Source organism: Electrophorus electricus, chromosome 15, assembly GCF_013358815.1.
Source record: "Electrophorus electricus isolate fEleEle1 chromosome 15, fEleEle1.pri, whole genome shotgun sequence".
Taxonomy (NCBI): domain Eukaryota; kingdom Metazoa; phylum Chordata; class Actinopteri; order Gymnotiformes; family Gymnotidae; genus Electrophorus; species Electrophorus electricus.
In genome coordinates, this window is record NC_049549.1 from 1,685,583 (window position 1) to 1,706,510 (window position 20,928).

The window sequence follows — 20,928 nt, forward strand, 5'->3', positions numbered from 1 at the left end:
TCTGAGATAGAGAAGTTGATCCAAGCCCAGGTTATTCATTAAGTTTATTTAGCAGACATTTACCAAGGAGACATCAACTAGTAGTGAATCTCACACTACCTGGTTGCCAACAATGAGAAAAGTTCTCATCTTTCATCTGGTGATATTAACCTACATTAATGTCACTATAATCACCAGTGTTAAACCAATTATAACAATACAATTCTAACTACACATACATGAAATTTTATTAAATTGTATAACTACCAATGTGATTTGATTACCACACTCAACAAATCTTGCTGGTATGCCGGTATTACAACCCTGGCATCAGAGTACGAATTGTGGCAGAGGTCTTGTCAGGATTGCCTGGTGGAAGGTCTATCCATGAGTTGACTGTAAAGCATCACATTTGGTTTAAATATACTTAAATACATATGTTTCTTACACCATATTCTGATCAAAAATAGTGCCCTGTTATTCCACAGTGGATATACAGTAGACTGCAAATGGTGGACCTGTGATGATGGGCCACAAATGCTATTTACCCAGACCTTTGTTTGTATGAACCCATGGAGATAGCTGGCTATAATTACAATTTTAAAACCTAAAACAAATAGTTTTTCTGTTCTACCAATTGTTTTGATTTTAATTCTGTGATAAGTCAAATTGTTTTTGACGTTAAATAGTAATTCACCATTCAGAATTCAGTGTGAAATGTCTAAGTGAAGAAGAGTGTAAAGAGTGTATAAGTCAAAGTTGTTTTTTCTGTGGATGCTAAATGAAAGCATCCTAAACGTTCATATCACTGAAAAGCTTTCCTAATATTTCAGCACTACTTCTTGTGGTGATGTAAATGCAAAGTATACACAGAACAAAAAATGCCCAAACATGCATATAAAAACTTATCAATGCATCAAATACTGAATGAAAGATTACAGCAATCTTCATGAAATCAATCAAATATATTAATCTATAAAAATCCTAATTTTATGGAATGGCCCTGAAACTCCTTTGTCTTAGCTAACCTTCTCATATGTTTATCACTAAATGCTTCTCTTTTCTTTTATTGTTTTAGTACCGCTTGTGCTAAATGGGTGTTCACTTTGTTTAAACTTAATACAGAAGTCAACACTAAACACCTGACCAGATGCTCTTCTCTGGCACCCAGCAGTGTCTTCCTGATGCATCTATTTGCTGCCTCCACTGGCTGAGCTATGCAGTGTGGCAGCAGACTCCCCACTGTCTACCCCAGGACTCTGGGTACCCCTCTACTGTCTACCCCAGCACTCTGGGTACCCCTCTACTGTCTACCCCAGCACTCTGGGTACCCCTCTACTGTCTACCCCAGCACTCTGGGTACCCCTCTACTGTCTACCCCAGGACTCTGGGTACCCCGCTACTGTCTACCCCAGAACTCAGACCCTTCAGCAGACATTTATGGTCTCCACAGCCCCATGTCCCAGAACTTGACTCACCTTGCCATCCCATTGTAGCATGGTGTCTTTGTACCTATTATACCTCTAAATCACATCTTCAGTCCATCTCAAACTGGACCAGAGTCAGCCTTAAAAACCAAGGTAAGGGAATCCCCTTCTCTACCTCTGAGGTAAATACCATCTGATGCATTGCTTAGGGCCACATGCCACAAGCAGCCCAGCCTGCCTGCTAGTTGCCATAGGTACATAATCCCAGCTCTTTACTCTCCCCCTTTATGGGTTGGTCTGTTCCCTGTTTACTCAACATATGCAACATTTCTATTATTTAAGCGCCTCATGTTTCTAAGACTGTTAAAGTTTGATCTGTTGTCCTTCATTGTCACAGATTGCTCTAAACGTGCATGCCCTTGGTATACTGCTTCTCCTGAGTACTACTATCTAGCACATGTTACAGCACTCGACTCCAACAACTCCAAGGCCTCACATCTGCTGTTGACACCTTGGGCCAAATTCATAATACATACTGCTAGATTTAACATGGTGTTAATGGCAAGTATGGCTGCAGTAATCCTACTATTGCAACTGCAATAGTAGGATTACACAGAAGAAGATGACTTGTTTGAGCAGAATCTCAGAATGCCACACAGTCAGAGACACTGTCATTAAATCAGTTTATAATGTTCTTTGTCCTACCTATGAGTCACTTACTATAGTGGAACGTCAAAAACATGCCTTGTCTGACTAGCTGCACAGTAGAATGAATATATGACAAATTATGTATGCAAAAGAAAATGCAAAAAGGTGTTTTCTAGATGATTTAAAGGGTGAACTGGCAAAAATTAAAAGGATTTTTAGTCATCTTATTTATCCAAGTTCTTAAACAATCTTTTTCTGTACCCACTAAAGTTAGGTTCACCCTAAATAATTGAAAGAATGAACTTGGACCTCTGTATGTTCTAATTACAGACATTCACTCAACTGATCTATAGTGTGTCTACCTGTATAATAGTACATTAACAAATCATGGCATGGCCAAGTGTCACAGAACACTCCCCCCCCACGAGTCACGTGGTATGGCCTGCGGCGTGCAGGGGGTTTCACCATTGTTTGTAGCCACACCCTCCGTGATGGCACACACCTGTGCAGGGGTTGTTTGTCTGTCTATTTAAACCCCCACCTGTGTGTGCCTCTTGGTTGGTCATTGTTACTGTTTCTGCTTCTGTTATTGTATATGTGTAGGCATTGTTACTGTTAGATGTCGTTGTTCCTGGCAACACTGTTTGTCGTTATGTGTCAGTGCCACAAGTGTCATCAATGTTTTGTCTTATTAAACGTCTCACTAAATCAAGGAAGTCTGTGTGTCCTGTTCTGCGCCCTGTGGCACTCGGGCCGACGTTACACCAAGTCCCATGAATTCTGCAGTAAATGAACAACACAGTCTTATTTTACCATGGAATTGATTAGTCTGTCCATGATTGGCACTAAATAAAATGAAAAAAATTAATATAGGCCATCAGTGGAATTCTGACCCCCTCCACTGAACACAACAACGGAAGCATTGAAATAGTTCAGTTGTTCTGTCTGTGGGCTAACTGGCTGACAAGGTTACAAATAATAAAATAATTGATAATTTTCTTCTTACAGTATAGGTGTTATCAAGAATCAATTGCATATAGTAGATATATGCACCTTTTGTTTAACAAATTGAAACAAAAATGAACTGGCTAAATTCTTGCTTAAGATTTTTTTCACTTCTTTGGTCCTTATACAGTAGATGAGTGGATTGATCATGGGTGGCAGCAGGCTGTATAACAGAATAACTAGTATTTGTATGTCAGGACTGAAGGTGATACCAATGTAAGGAGATAAATAATTAAAACACCTGGGTAGAAAGAAGAGGGCAATTATGATCAGCTGAGAGCTGCAGGTGGACAGAGTCTTCAGCCGTCCATGAGGAGTTGAGATTCGAAGGATGGCCAAAATAATAGCGCTATAGGAAAACAAAATAAAAGCCAAAGGGCAAAGCAACACAACCATCGCAAAAACAAATGCTGGAAAACCATAGGGGGTTCTGTCAGTGCATGCAAGTTTTGTGATAGATACATGATCACAGTAACAATTGATAATTGTGTTAGCACTACAGTAAGGAAGAGGGTATGTCCTAATTACCATCATTAAGACACATGGCTCAGCCAACAGCCAGGCTATTATACATAAAATAAAGATAGTGGAGTCTTTGACAATACTAGTATACCTGAGTGGATTGCAGACTGCTACATATCTATCAAATGCCATTATGCCTAGTACAAATGAGTTAACTGAACTTAAATAATGCACAAAATACATCTGAATAAAGCAGCCTAAAAACGAGATGCCTCCATCATTGAACCAATACCTAGCAATAATCTTTGGTAATGTGGTAGTGCTGAATAGTACATCACATACAACTAGATTTAAGATGATATAATACATTGGTTTTCTAAGACATTTTTCACTGGAAAATAATTTAAGAAATATTCCATTTCCTATCAAGATGCACATATAAACAAGGAACATAATGGCAGATACAATGCCGTAATAGTTGGTGTGAAGTCCAGGAAAACCTACAATTATAAAGTTCTTCACAGTGGTGATGTTTCCTTCAGACATGATGGTCAGATGACAGAAAGATTGACCTTGTACACAGAAAAAAACAAGCTCATGTTTATTCAAACTATACATTTTTATGAAGCAAACATTCTTTATGTATACTCAATATATAATGTAATTTTCTTATACTTAATTTTGGAAACTACAAAGTAATTTGTAAAATTTGAATGCTGAAAAACCTCATGAAATCTTACCTCTTTAGTTTTGTTCACAATGTAAGCAAACATGTTACTGCTGACAACATTCAGCAAACCATTTCTACTCTATATCTTTTGGATAGCTTCAGCAGTTTTTTATAGAGGCTGTAGTCTGTTTCCTTCCTTCTGACACTAACAGCCAAACTAAAATCATCCCTTTATAATCACTGTGGACTTTCCCTATTGACATTACCATGTGATACATATTCATGTTTGTAAACTTTAAATAAGTATTTCATGATAATTAAAGAAGGCATAAAGAAACAACACAGCCATGTAGAAAAGATGGGAATTTCCATAATTCCTAATAATGGGATATTACACATGGGAAACTTAGTGAGTGGTTTTAGGTGTGTTCCTTCTCCCAAACTTTATTTTTTCTTTAAAGAATTATCTATGGTAAGTAGCTGTTAATCAGGGAACTGAACATTAAAATGGATGAGAAACTCATTGGGCTCACTGGCTAAAGTCTGTGGTGACTCTTCTGTTACTCTTGCCAGCACAGCTGTGTCCAGATCTAGACCCCTGGCTCCAGACCAGGCCTAAGGTTCTCAAAATATATTCTCATGCCTCCCCAGACCTGTGTCTCCAGACTTATCATCCTTAGAACAACCTGGCTGTTGATACCACTGCAGGTGCTGGAATTGCACTTCGCTGCCATTTTCAGCATCTCTGTTACAGACTGCATGGGCAGGGGAAAGGGACCCATGTAGGCCATAAGTACCCAGTTGCCTAACTGTGGAACTGGTGACACTGAGCATTCATTAATGGTGCCAGTGAGGCTTGATATGGCCTTAGTCATTGAGAATGTCATTACAGTATCACCAGTGGAATACGTTTATTACAAAGTGGGCTTAGAGGGGGGCGGGTCTGGGTTGCCAGATCTCATGGTCTGGAGGTGTTGTAAAGGAGCGTGCCTACACAATGGTGAATCAAGACCACTTGAAATGGGTGGGAGGGAGCAGGCTGGGGCCAGTGGCTATGTAAGAGGGGCCATGTGCTTGCAAGAGTGAGGAAACTCAGTCCCCATTTAGGAGGGCTGTGGGGGGGGGGGGGGAAGGTTGTTGTCAAGGATGTTTCCCCCCCCCCACCCCGAACTACCATTTTGCTTAATTGACATCCCCAATGAGAAGCCTGAGAAGTAATGCCGTCTAAGGTGATTTATGACATGTACTGTTAATTGGAGGGGGAAGGTTAGCTAGGCCTTTATGTAATACTCGCTGTCTTAGGCCATGTGAGGAATGTCTTAACATGGATAATTGTATTATTTGAAAATCTTTGCATGGTGCCTGGTCAACATTATTCAATGGCCACTATACTGTGATTAGGCCCAATGAAATCATGAGTTTATTTTTTTCCCCATTTAGTTATGTATGTGCAAATCATTATGAACCTCTTGTCCCTCTTGCATTCAGTGCAGTCAATGGGCAATATTAGCATGGACAAATTCCCAGTCTCTTTCACCAGTGTGATTATCACCCCATTGGGATTGTGAGTGATTTTCTTCATTATTCCCCTTAGGTCAACTCTGATATTAATAAAAAAATATTCCCCAGTGCTCTGAATTATGAATGTGTTTTCACTAAATAGCATACCCTTGTCACACATGCTATTAGGCTGGGAAAAACAGTGGAATTTTAATTATATACTGTTGCAATGGAATTCCAAATTCATAATTATCACTACAATGAGAGAAAAAAGGTTTCAGTCTGAACTTTCAGAACAGCAAATTGGCAGTCCTCTGAATCCCTCTGGAAATATGATTTGCTTTGTGACTTTATGCCTCTCTGCTTGGTGTGAGACAGGGGACCAAACTAGAAATTTTAGCATGTAGGTTTCATTCTGTCAGTATCACAAACAGGTCCTAATTAGTCTGGTTCCCTGGAGTCCTCATTAGTACATGTTTATCTGTCATTATGATTCAATGCCTTTGAAACTACCTGGTACACAAAGAGACCTCTATACCTTCTCTTAGGAGAGAGCATAACATAACAAAACTCTCACAACACCCACAGACACACAAACACAAGCATAAACGCATGCAAGCGCACACACACACACACACACACACACACACACACACACACACACACACACACACACACACACACACACACACACACACAGAGTAATTCTGAAACAAATGTAAGATGAAACTTTTGTATTATAATAAGGTGTATTTGAAATGTGATCCTTCAAAATCAACTGACAGATTATTGATCAGGATTAATAAAAAGGCTAACAATGACAACAACAACAACAAAACCCCTAGAAAACAAGCAAACAAACTGAAAACTATGTGTAGCTGCTGATTGTTTGTCTGGATTTTATAAGAGATGACACAAATAATAAACCATAAAAATTTATAAACTATTTTAGCTATCTCAGCAATCCTGCAACATTTAGAATAAAAAGACCAAGCTAATGTAAAACTTGAGGAACTGCTATGGTTAGTATTTGATTTGGTACTCTAAGGCCTACAACCACGCTGATCCCACCACTCTCTTGACCTTGATTGACTCAGAGTTAGTGAAGCATGCATCAATTAAAGAGGTTAATTCTGAACAATAATGTGTTTGCACATGTTGCACATTTCAGTCTCATCACTGCTCCCAAAGTGACCATTTATTCCACAGTTTGTGTACCAGCTCTAGACTCAATACTGACATGAGTCAGAAAAGGCTTTCATAACAATTACTATGGGAGATCAAAACCTGTTTACAAAAACTATTTGAAATGAAACCAACCACACACTGAATAAATATTTTCATGAGGACTAGTGCTGGGTTATTTCTCTAACACCAGGATAGTCTTTTTGCAGACTTACTGCTCTAACATGTTGTAGCTGTCATTGAAGGAAACCCTAGGCAACTCTAAACAGTGTGAAAATTGCTAATAAAGGTACTACACTGAAAGTGCAGTTCAAATATTTCCACTACTCCTGGACTATTTTCTGTGACCCCAGAACAAGAATGACACATCATTAAGCATCCATTCCTCTGCTGCCTATTGGATGGAGGTGGCTGGCATAAGATGAGTAGAAGAATGTGAATGTAACTCTTCTCCCTTGATTCCTCATGTTTTCTTCTCCTGGTGTTGTGAAGTTTTATCAGGGTCAAGCTTTTTTCTTTTTTGTTGTTGTTAAAACATACACAAGTGATAAACCAATGAGCACATTCATAGATACATACTGCTCCCTATATAAACCCAACAGTTGTACTTTTTGGCAGATTTTGAGACCTGGGACTTTGGGGATGTGACAAACCAGAGCAAATTTGCAAATTTGTTTTAAAGAAATGCATACATTTCTTTTATTGCTTTCAATATTGGATGAATTGAAAGACATGGGCACTTTTTAGATTTTTTTGTGCATTACACTGCACTGGATCACATTATAGAGAGTAGAGAGGGCTAATCACATAGAAGTTGTAATTGTTATAGGGAAAAGAAACACAATGTCATTTCAAAATATTTCTACAGGAAGCATTACTGAATTTGTAATTGGAGGATTTGACACCGTGCAAAGACCTTTAGCTGTTGGTGTTGTGCTGCTGATAATGTACATTCTTGTTATGACTGCAAACTTTGCAAACATATATTTCATTATATTAGATAAACGTCTGCACCAGCCAATGTACCTTTTTATCTGCAATTTAGCATTTGTAGATATGCTTTACTGTACAAGTTCATGTCCAACTATGATAGGTGTTCTTGTAGTTGGCTGTAAAACCATATCCTATGTGCCTTGCATTTTTCAGATGTTTGTTTTCCATTTGTGTGGCATCATGGAGACGTTTGCTATTGCTGTTATGGCTTTTGATCGTTTTATTGCAATAGGAAGCCCTTTACGATATAGGTCTATACTAACCAATTTTCGTTGTGTTTTAATCACTGTTTTACTGTGGATGGTGGCTTGTGCTGTTTTGAGTATAATTCCTGTCACTATTCTTCCTTTACCATTATGTCAGTCAACTCTGAAATATGTCTTTTGTGACTATCCGGCTATTGTTAGGGCAAGTTGTGTGGATCCTAATCCATATTTCAACACAATATCTGTCGTATCCTTCTTTATCATTTTTGTAACCTTTGGGTTCATCTGCTTTTCCTATCTAAAGATAGTTATTGTTGTTGTAAAAATGTCCTCAATGAGTGACAAGAAAAAAGTGTTCAATACTTGCTTTAGTCACTTGATAGTTATAGTCTGCTACTATGCTCCTACATTTATACTTATTGTCTTGACCAGAATTGGTGTAGTTTTATCACTGGAAGAACGGCATGGGTTGATGGTTGGGTCCATTCTTGGACCTTCTTTAGTAAATCCTTTTATATATTGTCTTAGGACCAAGGAGATCAGAAACAAAGTGTTGAGAATTCTCTCAAAAGTTGAACCAGCATTTTGAAGAAAGCAAACATATAAGATGTAGATTAAAGTGGTTTGTTTCTTCCTATATGTTTTAAGCTTATCAGCAAAACGTGGCTTCAAGCTTTGAGCAGCGAGGATCCTTGTTTGATACAATTAATTTGTTATAATTGGAATAAAATACATTTACTAACATAATTCATCAAACTAGTCAAACTTGCTTTCTCCAGGTGAAACAATTAATTTTATAGGACTGTGGGGCACAGGTTATTTGCATGGAAGTGTTATAAGGGTGTAAGAGGTGACTTTAAAATCAGTATGTTGATGTCTGTTTATATAGGAAAATTCATTGATGAAAATAATGATTACAATTATTGACAAGATTTCTGATCATGTCATCTGATTACAACATAAAACAATTATACAGGGACAGAAATAATAATCAAAATGTATTTAGCATTTAAAACTATCCAAATGTTTTCAGCATTTATGTTGTATAATTTATGTTGAAACTTAATTGTGTCAAATCTAAAATGCTACATGTATGTAAAATATATGTGGTTTGGACATTTATGTGATGCAATACATCTAAACTTGTTTGTGAATAATAGGAGCAATTATGCTAGTGGTAGGAGTAGAAATGAAAACTCTCAAATAAATCAGCTGATTTTCTTCCTTTGAACGTTTTATATACTTAACCCTTAGTTACAAGACTACATGTAGAGAAAATTATTTGCTAATTAGATTAATAAGACACAGTCACTTTATGCTTAGTATAAAAATTATTTGTATAAACATTTATACATACAGGCACATATTAAAGGGAAAAAAACCCAAATAACAACACAAAGTCTCTTTTTAAGGTGTTAGGCAACCTTAAGTGTCCCGAATGGCTTAATTGTATCTTGACGTGGTTTTGGAAAGTTCTAAATAAAACATTAGTCCAAAACCTCCCATGTGTTGAGATCTAGTGATACCAAAAGCTATAGCATATGAATTAAATATTTTTATAGCGATCAAAGCATTTAGTAACCCCCCTTGGCCTGTGAATGGTGATAGTCATCTTGGAAGAAATCAGTCCAATCAGGACCAAAGGTTTCCAGCACAGGGCAAAGCTTATCAGTCTAAATAACTGTGTATTGATATGCATTGATTTCCCTTGTCTAAGTTTTAAGGGAACTAGTTAATCCAAATAATTCCAGCAAATACACTGCCCATCCCCCAACAAGTACCTGTACTAAGAACATGGTGATTGATGACTCATCTGGTCATGCCATATCATATTTTTCCCACACATTTGTAGATTAGTGGCAATGTTACCACTGAGCTCCCAAAAGTGCATTCATTTCACAGACACTGTTATCAAATGTGAATTACATTTATGATATAATCCACCATGAACAAATGATGGTAAAGGACCTTGCCCAGGGGCCCAACAGTGAGAACTCAGCAGTGATGGGGATTGAACTGGCCATCCTACAATTACAAGTCAATACCTTAACCACTAGGCTACCACTGCAACCCAGACACAAGCTCCTTACCTGTGCAGTTTTCAACAGTCTGCTTGTGCTGTCAAGGTCTGATCATGTGCTGTATTGACATTCTCAGTCACCTGAAGAAGTTACTCTTTTGTTTTATGTTACATATCACACAAATACATGAACACCTTATTTCTAATGTATTTGTCATAGATCTATATGCAAATATCTCTATATCTCTTTAGTTTGTTTCTATGTCAACACTAGTCATATGAGTAGTCCTTATGACTGAAGAATGAACCCTCTTTCAAAGTCACTTGAATCATTTGCGATACCTTCCTTGATTCTGATGCATGCCAATATATAAACTGTATGGTGCAGCACACCTTTCTGGAAACAAATGCACTCTTTGCCAACTTATTTATTCAAGTGTTTCTTTAAATTTTTCATGTGACTATATATTAAAATCACAATAACTGAAAGATACTTTAAAATGAGGACACTTATGAAAGAGGCAAATTCACAGCATTAAGCGCTTCCATGATCCATAAATATGAATATACAACAGTTAGTCCCAACCTTACAATCTGATTGGTTGAGAAGTGTTCTAACCATACTGATATGTATGATAACAGCACAGGTTTTTCACACCATCTTTTCTTTATTTTGTAGAACTGTTGTATAAAAGAAATATGATCTATAGCACTCAATATAGGCTCATGCCCAAACCAAATAACAGCTGTGAAGTTTTTCATGACAACACACTTCCTCCTGTGTTCTGTTGTTTAAATATTACAATTATGTAAAGGTATGGCAGAAAAAGGTATAATTTATTTGAAAGAAAGTGACAGTGTGTAATGGTTTGTTAGCTATTTTAGTCATTAGTTATGGGAAGTAATATGAATAAAATTTAACTGAATTTAAATTTTGTAAATATATTTTATTCTTATGGCCAAGACTAAATCAAAAATGGGTGGCAAACCTAACAAAAAATCAAAAGAGTCATTTTTTAGTATAAATGTTAAATGTAATTGCATTAATTTGTATGTCATGGGAACACATACAATGTAGGGGCATTGTAAAAGTCACATGTCTGATTAACCAATGAGCTTCTTCATTAAACATTGCTGATCTGTATAAAGATGGACTCAACAGCTTTCTTCCAAATTAGATAAAGCATTAGGTCTACTGAAAGATAGATAGATTAAACACTGCACAGACACTTGTTCAGTAATTATTGCTTATTTGACATTAGAGTTTTATTGACTTTTAGAAAAGCATGTATTAATTTATTCAATTTTAATTACTAGAACATTGCTAGTGAAGGTAAAACATCATGTCATTTCAAAATATTTCTAGAAAAGCAATCACCGAATTTGTCTTTGGTGGGTTTGACACTGTGCAAAGTCCAGTGGCTGTTGGTGTTATTTTGCTCATACTGTATATTCTTGTTATAACTGTTAACATTGCAACAATTTGCTTAATTATTACAGATAAAAAAATGCACCAGCCAATGTACCTTTTCATCTGCAATTTGGCAATTGTAGACATGCTCTACTGTACAAGTTCATGTCCAACTATGATTTGTATTCTTGTCATTGGTTATAAAACCATATCTTATGTACCATGCGTTATTCAGTCGTATATTTTCCATGTGAGCAGTACGATGGAGATGTTTGGTATTTCAGCCATGGCATTGATCGTTATATTGCTATTGGAAGACCTTTACAATACCATTCTGTTCTAACAATTTGCCGTGGTTTTCTCATAACTGTCATACTGTGGACGGGGGCTTGTGCAATTATGGCACTGTTACCTGTTACTATTGTCCCTCTACCATTTTGTTACTCAGCTGTGAAGTACATGTTTTGTGACTTTGCAACTGTTGTCAGGGCAAGTTGTGCAGATCCCGAACCATATTTTTAACAATGCATCCATTTTAATAACCACTCTCATTTTTGTAACATTCAGTTTCATTGTTTGTCTTATCTAAAGATTTTTGTTGTTGTTATAAGAATGCCTTTAAAGAGGGACAGAAAAAAAGCATTAAATACTTGTATTAGTCATTTGATAGTCATAGTCTGTTATTATGCTCCCACATTCATACGTATAGTTTTGACCAGGACTGGTGTAAGTATTAACAATGGAACAGCGAAATGGATTGATGGTTGGGTCAATTATTGGACCTTCTTTAGTAAATCCTTTCATTTACTGTTTTAGAACCAAGGAGATCAGAAATAAAATATTGAGAGTTCTCTCAAAAGTTGAAGCAGCTTTATAAAGAAACATAAGAACAACTGCATTTCAAGACCTTGAAAACACAGATGTAAAAAAGGTTTATGCTCCTCCAAGCTTTTCAACAAAACCTAACATCGAACAATGAGCAGCTAGGACCCTCATAGTCAATCCAGGCTGTGTGTCATATATTGAAATTAATGTACAAACTTTTATTTCAGGGGAGTTGATCTTCAACACTTAATACAATATATATTTTTTAATTTAATTTATTTCATAATTTTTTCCCTTTCTCCTAAGGCTCCATGTGTAAAAAAAAAACCAAAGTAATAATTAAATATTTTATATTCACAAATGTTTTGAAATCCCTCATACAAAATACACTGTGCTTCAGACCTGCTCATTAGGATCTGGAAACAAACATTTGGTTCATTGTGACAACACATGCTGTATAAAACGCTATATAAATAAGCCTGACTTTAATTAAAATGTCTATCATAAAGGTATGGAGTAGCTCAATGAATGTTACGTTGATCTTGAATTCAAATGTGCAGAGGAGATTCAGTGGGCCAACTATACAGAGACGCATCCAGAAATCGGCATTTGTAAAGCCCAAAGTGTTGTTCTGCTCTCACTGGAGCAGATTGGATTAGCAAGTAGCTGAGTCTGCTGTGTTGCGTGCCTGTGAGTTAGTACCTGAGGCCTACTGCCAAGATTCAGAAAGCACGCAAAAATCAAACAGCATTCCTTGAGAAATTGTATATTGCCTGTGAAAACCCTAAACCAATTTAAGCAGTTGGTTATATTGGCAGGATTGAAAGCAAGTGCCCCAGAAAGACTTGCAGTGCATTTAAATGGACAAAGGGTTACATCACTTGTTGACATTGCTGTCCTCCCAGATTACTGTGCTCATGCACAAGCTGTTTTTTTCTCCTTTGCGCCGGCATGGGCTTAGTGATAATGTAAATAACAAAGACCCTTTTCTTATTGGTCCGCTGTTTTTGTACACATGGTACATCACTGTACATAGTTGTAACTAGTTTATAGTTCAGAAGTAGCTGGGAAATAGAGAGCTTGATGCCATTTTAGTTTCAGTGCCCCTTTATCTTCTGTTTATGTAGCTAGGGAGATAGATTTGTGTTTTCTTCTGTTTATATCCTGTTTCTATCTTTTTTTTCCCTTGTTGTTACTGTTGTTGGGTTTCTGTTTGTTATTTGGCTTGGTCAGCCTGGTAGATGGGTTGAAGCACAAGGCTGGAAATTGATGGTGATGTTGTGGTGAATGACGGTGCTGTGGTGTATTGCATTAACCACACGGAGGCCTGATATGATATTATATTCAGAAAGTAAATGTATAGTTTACTTTTAAGAGTTAACAATTCCATTTGATGATGCAGTTGAAGCTTTTGAAAGGAAGAAGCTGAAATAGATTTAGAATCTGACGTAAGAGAATGTGGGTGGCAGGGCATTAATCAGGCCAGTAGAAATAGTTTGCTATGGTATCTGTATCTAGTATGGTATCTGGTATCTAGGTCTGCTCCATCTTTGCTTGAAAAGGCTAGTCAGTGGTTATGGATGAGGAGGGAACATGATAGTTCATACAGGAGAATACAGCATAGAGAGTTTTCAGTGTCAATGTCATATCACTATCATGTCTAGAATGAGCATGCATTACCGTGCTAGTAGGGCTAGATACGGCCTTAGTGATCACAGAGGCCAGTATGAATCTGCATTATAGGGTGTTTGGTGGCACAGTGGGTAAAATTCATATGTAACTAGTTGTATTGAGTATGCATCAACAGTGCCAGTGGAGTACTTGGAGTCCAGCCATAGTTACTGTGGAGGCTACAATGGATTTATGATTTGGGGAGTGATTGACAGTGCAGGGACAGCACAGTGGGTAAATATGTCTGTCTGCTTTTATAATATAGTAAAGTTTCTGCGTAACTGGCAGCTCTGAGCATGTATTAATGGTGCCACTAGGGTTGGGTAAGCATTATTCACCAGTGAGGCCATTATGGATTGGTGGATTATTATTATTATTATTATTATTATTATTATTATTATTATAGATTGATTGTCTGTGGGGCAGTTTGGAGGTTTAAAAGCAAGTTTGGAGGGGATTGGCTCTGGGATGCTGTGTCTTCTGTGGGTCTGAGCTTAATTCAGTGAAACACTGACAAAAGGAGGTGTCCATCTGACAACACCTGTAAAACGTTTGCAAGGTAGTTGGTTAAAGGTGTTGATTATGAGTGGAGTGAGTGGGCCCTACATGAGTGGGCCCTACATGAAACCTTAATGATGTAAAAAGCATTCAGGACAGAGTTTTTAAATGCTATCCAAAATATGATCACATTTTCAAATGATATGACTGTCATATGTTAATCAGCAGTGCTGGGACAGAGCTTTCTTTACTTAAACAGCTTTAATACCTAAATAGGTGGATCACATTTCTTCTTATTTTAAAGCTCTACACCTATATTGATTTGTAAGTAGGTGACCAAATTTGGCAGTTTGGCCAATAGCAGGTGCTATTAACATGCAAATAAATATTTTTCACTGGTCTGATTGAGCAACAACTTTACATGCTGCTTCCTAAGGTGTTCTAAGCATAACTTATTAACTGAAAAAATTTAACTTTGTTTCAGTTAAAAAACTTACCAGTTTTTGGCTATCGCTGATCATTTGAAAATGTATTTTTCATACTTATCCTAAGTGTTTGCCCAGTCATCTCAAAACTAATCAGCAGTTTCTCTCTGAAAAATCATTCCAAATCATGTTGAATCATGGCTGCAGTACCTCAATCAATAGGTGTTTAGGTACAATTAACTAAACATTAAAAGTCATAGGCCGATTATCACTGTATTTGGCAACTATTTACAATGTCACATTTATGAAGTCATCTGCCAAGTTTGGTAGGAATTGGCCTCAGGGGAATACTGCAGTGGCAAAAAACTGGCACAATTTTACAGTTCAGTGAATCTGAAGACTTTTCAAATGAATAAATTAATGAAGTTATATATTTATATAGTGTATTTCAAAGAAACCACAGTTGCTTTACGATTGACACACATAGCTTTTACATCCAGTCACACGCCAGTGACAAGTGGCAGCCAATTGCGAACAGGTGTCCCCACGTGGGGGGCTGAATAGGGTTCAGGGGGGAGACAGGACAACAACAAAGACAGAGCACCATCCACCACTGGGCATGCGCACACATTCACACACACATTGTATTTAAATAGGACTACTGCTTTCATTCTTTTTAAATATGGTTCTATAAACAATCTATAGATCTTCCTTAGATAATTGTGCATCTTTCTAACATGCCCCTCCTACCCGGAATTGGGAAGTGTGCACAGACACGTGGTAAACCAGAGAGCAAAATCATACTGAACTATATAAATGGTCTTCAGCAGTCAGCTTTTGTAATCACAGTTGATCTGACACTGAAGTAGGCTGTATAAATCCCCAAACAGGATCTGTGTTTTCAAAGACTTTGAAAAAAAAGGATAAAGAACAGGATTACTTTGGACACTCAACTGATAATTAAAAAATAACTACAAAAGGCCTTTTTTGCTCTTCACACTGGCACAGAAAACACACTGAACTATGGTTGAAAATGTTTCTAGAAAAATTATTACTGAATTTGTTATAACAGGTTTTGATACTTTAGAAAAACCAACAATTGTGGGTATTATCATATTCATTATATACATTGTTGTTATGCTTGCCAACTTTGCAAATATATACTTTATTGTTTTGGATAAACGACTGCACCAGCCAATGTACCTTTTATCTGCAATTTGGCAATTGTAGACATGCTCTACTCTACCAGCTCATGTCCAACTATGATAGGTATCCTTATAGTTGGCTATAAATCTATATCGTATGGACCATGCATTGTTCAGATGTTTGCTTTTGGTTTAGGTTTTGTGATGGAGCTGTTCACTATTTCTGCCATGGCATTTGACCGTTTAATTGCTATACTCAATCCCCTGAGGTATCATTCTATTCTGACAAATTTTCGTTCTGTTCTGCTCACTTTTTTGCTGTGGATCGTGGGTTCTGCTTCTATGGCCATAGTTCCTGGTACAGTGCTACCTCTGCCATTGTGTTACTCAAGTCTGAAGTTTGCTTTTTGTGATTATGCAGCTGTTGTAAGTGCAACTTGTATAGATCCAACTCCATATTTTAATTTGATTTCAATGTGTTCCTTCATACTTATGATTGGTTCTTTTAGTTTTATTTGCATGTCTTATCTTAGGATAGTTATTACTGTCGTCAGAATGAACTCAAAGGGTAACAAGAAAAAAGTGTTCAGTACTTGCTTAAGTCACTTGATAGTTATAGTCTGCTATTACGGACCTATCTTCATACTAACAGGCCTAACCAGGATTGGGTTAGCCTTAACAATGGAGCAAATACATGGCTTGAGAGTTGGAACAATTCTTGGTCCTTCATTGGTAAATCCTTTTGTATACTGTTTTAGAACTAAAGAGATCAGAAGTAAAATATTGAGAATTATATCAAAAGTTGGTCCAGCCAAACAAAGAAGACAATAAATCCCAAAGGTTTTGTATTGACCTTTATCTTTAACTATATTCTCACTGGTTATTTTGGGTGCAAAAATTTTTATTATCTCCACTGACCACATATATTTTATCAGAACAATGACTGGAAATGATAACAGGTATGTATGCTTATGGTGTGACTACGGTGTGAGAGTAGACGGTTTTTTTCTGTAGGCATTCCAAATGTCTTGCTAGTATGGAGGCCACCTTAGTTTTCAGGACTGTGTGATCACCAGATGCAATTAATGTCACCCCCACCAAGTCACTCTCCTTAATTTCATTGACGACCTTTCTTTCCCAGGCAAAATATTAAAATATAAAACTATCTATTAATTCAAATATAATTCAAAGTAGGTAATGATACTTTAAGTTTATAACTAATTCCAGAAGGCCAACAATTTACGTTTATATTCTTATATTTTTCCAGCCATGCTGATAGCTAACTAAAGTGGTTTGGCATGTGTCACCTTTACACAGTGAATAAATATATAAGACTTTACTGACCATTTCATTCTTAACCTCATTTTTAAAACTTAAAAAAAAAAGAATTAAAATGCAATATAAACTGAAAATACTTGAATGAGATATTGTGCTTGGGCCATTTTAAATATGCCTGCCCTGCACTGTTGTTGGACCCCCCACTGTAAAGCTACTGTTTAAATCCTGTGCTATCTATTTTTCTCTCACATGTAAACATATTTTTCATTTGAAAATGCTCTTTCGTTTAATGGCGAAGATTCCTTTTCAGCCACAATAGTGTCCAGCCAGGGCAGGTCTGTTCACACAGATTTGTTCACTTACAAAAATTAATGTAACTAAACAAAATTTAAAAAACTGGATCTGTACAAAAAAATAATTAATTTTACACAAGAGAAACATGTTTGACTATTGCTTTTAAGAACACTTATTAAACATTTCCCTGACTACTATATGGCAAATCAGATCATCTGTTAAATCATCTGTTAATGTGTCTAATGCCTAAATATTTACAAAACATAGTTATGAAAGCCACAGTTTGGCATTTAATATACTTGTAACTTGCAATTACATTTTATGTTACAGCAACTGGGAATGTGAGATAAATGGAATTTAAACTTTTACCCTAATGCACCTCAAAGGTGAATTTTATTAATTTTACGTTCGCTTCCTGGGTATTTGGCTTAATTCCATTGCACAACTCTCCCTGCACGTTTGACTGTCAAACAATGACTCTAGCTTGATTATGAATATAAATATATAACTATGATGATGTCACTTCAGTAATCAGATTCATCACTTGGAATGATGAAAACAAGTGGCAAGGATTTGGTTGAATGGAGCAAAAATTTTGTTTTGTATGTTACTGAAACATAAGAGATGATTAAAAAATATATGCCTCACTTTTTAAAAGATATTTCCTATAATATAACTTTAAACTTTATTTAAAGTTGCTTCTCTTGAATTGTTAAGTCTTTTAATTTAATTACATAATTAACATGATAAAAATGCAACAAAATATAGGCATCAGAAATACAGGCCTTTTACAATTCATTGCTTTTATTGTTTCATTATTCTGCTTCTGCTTTTAGCTGGGGCTTATACTTTACCATTGGTGTTGTTTTTTTAAAGTCTCTTTTTGTTTAGAGAAGCATTATCATTCACTGACCAAATCCCATGTTGTAACATGCATGTGTAAAGAGCTCTAATGGTCCAATGAGGTCCATGCCAGTTCTCTTAAAGGGCAACTCAGTCAGAAGCAGGTGGCATAATGGTGCTCATTTGAAAGGCACACCACCAGCATACATTGCCGCAGTCATCCAGCCAATAGAACTGCTATTAGTCTGTGTAGCATTTTGTCTTACCCCTAGGTACCCTGCCATGAAAACTGAATGCCTGAGACTCTTTGGTATTAACAGCTGTTACTGTTTCTTCAGTGGGGATCCTGTGCCACTTGGTAAAGCCTTCATCCAGGCCCACCCACTCCAGGACTGCATGCCTCAGTACCTTGTAGTCCAATTGAGTGCCTATGTGAAGTTGTGCAGCAGGTTGAGCTTCTGCAGTGAGCAGTGGCAAAATGCATGGCATCCAGCTGATTGAAGGCCACACTCAAAAGATATCAACATATGCATCTAGATCATCCTGGGGCATCATCCATGACAAGATTTGGGTTATGGCAGAAGCATTGGGCTGGAAGATGCTTCTGAGAACCTTGGCCAAAGCCTCAAAGAGGTGCATCTGCTCCTGTTGCATGTCCAGGAGTACCTGATGCTGACAATGCTGGAAGGCTGGCCAAAATTTTGATCACCTCACTCAAAGGGGATATTTCCATCGTGATGCTTCCCTTCTTCAGTTCCAGGTTTTGGCACTACTGTGGTAATATCTGTGAGGAAGGGGGATCTGAGACAGTTGGATTGGAGTAAGTAAACATTGAAGATAACACCAATCAATAAAGAAAAACAAGCCATGTCCTGGTGGTATGCCTGCTGTTAACACAGTTTTGGAGTTCCACACAAGTGAATGTTGTCTGTCCAGGTCTCTCTCTCTCTACTTGGAACAGAGACTACCCAGCTTATCCAGAACAATGAAATGGTGCACTGAATGGCCACACTGCTACATCAACATTTCTTTAATCAAAGTCCATATCTAATACACTCAAACATATTTAAAAAACCCCCAGTCTTAGATACAACTTTCTACATTCATTACTTCATTACATTAGGGAGGTGTCTCCTGTTCTCAAGTATGTCTCTGTCAGCTGACTAGCCTCATGTAGGTGTTGCTGTAGCAGCTCCAGGCAGTGACTCTGGACCAATTACACTGTCTAGAAGGCGAGCTATTTCAGCACTACCAATGGAATACAATAGCTGTAGAGTCTGGCTCCACAGCAAAGAAACAATACCTTTTGGTGCTGCTTAGGGATTTGGCCAGCCTGTTGCATGTTTAGGTGTGTTCAAAGTATTCCACAAACTCTTCTGGTTTGTGCTATGGAGTCATCTTCATAAATTGAAATTGGCCTGCAGTTGGAGCACTGGCAGGCTTCAGCAGACTACGGAGGATCTGATGGCCTGCATCTTGCTCCTTAGTGAGGGCTTTAAAGTGAAGGAACTGCTCACATAGTAGCTCAAGGAACTCCTGATGCTGTGTTTGTTGCACAACAGCAAGAGTTTTGATAATATTTCCAAACAAGAAAGTCTTTAAAGAGACTTACATGAGTTCAACAATCACCAGCTTTGGTAAGGGAGGAAGGACTCTTGGTCAAAGAGGAAGGACAGGGAAAGTGATAGTGATAGTGAAAAGAGATTTCCTTACTGCTCACTATGAAACAAGAAAAAAAACTTTATGTAAGTTATATAACTTTTATATAACCTTTTTTTCCTACATTCATTTTGCTTTTTAGCAATCAGTTTTGTTTTGTTTTTTGACTCAGGGTCTGTGTTAGTCCTCTGCTCTCTCTGGAATTAGCTTTGGCAACCTACTGAAAGAGTTGGCATATAAGTAGTCTGCCATTATGCACTCACAAGTTTTATTTCTGACTGATTCACCTGTGCTGCTTCTACGCTGTGCAGATGATATTTGCCATGACCCTGCTTTTTCATCACCTGGAAAAGGCCCATCAGCTAATACAGAGACCAGAGGAAAGAACAAGGCAGCTATCATGGCCTCTGGAAGGAAATGACTCAGTTTTTGATATGGCTTTTGTATAAGTAAGAATCAGCAGTCTGTCATTGCTGTATTTAGCTGGCAGGATGTGTGACTTTTTACAATTCTCTATGTGCAACAGCCAACCAACTGATGGTGTTTGTAATCTAGCGTTATGCAAAGGCTGCTGTCTCCACTGAAATAAAATTAATATTCTCATTTTTCCATGTCATCATAATGATGACATGGAAAAATGAGAATATTATGAACCTCTACAATTTATCTCTCTGTACTTGCAACTAATCACAACATCCTGCACAACCTATCCAGTATTAGCCATTCCACATGGCTCCTCCTCAGTTTCCACCATTTAAAAAATATTCAAACAATCCATATATGT

At 37.2% G+C, this 20,928-nt stretch overlaps 3 protein-coding genes across 3 annotated transcripts; 2 read left to right on the forward strand and 1 right to left on the reverse strand.

Annotated features, from left to right (window-relative positions):
• Window positions 1–3,080: 3,080 nt before the first annotated feature.
• Window positions 3,081–4,067, reverse strand: LOC118242532 (olfactory receptor 2AT4-like). The gene has a single exon (XM_035534100.1). The coding sequence runs from the start codon at window positions 4,065–4,067 to the stop codon at window positions 3,081–3,083; it is 987 nt and encodes a 328-aa protein (XP_035389993.1).
• Window positions 4,068–7,719: 3,652 nt separating this feature from the next.
• Window positions 7,720–8,664, forward strand: LOC118242563 (olfactory receptor 1M1-like). The gene has a single exon (XM_035534339.1). The coding sequence runs from the start codon at window positions 7,720–7,722 to the stop codon at window positions 8,662–8,664; it is 945 nt and encodes a 314-aa protein (XP_035390232.1).
• A 7,284-nt stretch (window positions 8,665–15,948) lies between these two features.
• Window positions 15,949–16,901, forward strand: LOC113567720 (olfactory receptor 13C4-like). Its single transcript, XM_026995814.2, is given in 2 exon segments — window positions 15,949–16,126; window positions 16,129–16,901. Coding segments are annotated over 2 exon segments (951 nt in total).
• Window positions 16,902–20,928: the final 4,027 nt, after the last annotated feature.

Bases quoted from the DNA above. Each gene is read 5' to 3' on its own strand.
- LOC118242563 (XM_035534339.1), top strand. From the start codon at position 7,720: ATGTCATTTCAAAATATTTCTACAGGAAGCATTACTGAATTTGTAATT.
- LOC118242532 (XM_035534100.1), bottom strand. From the start codon at position 4,067: ATGTCTGAAGGAAACATCACCACTGTGAAGAACTTTATAATTGTAGGT.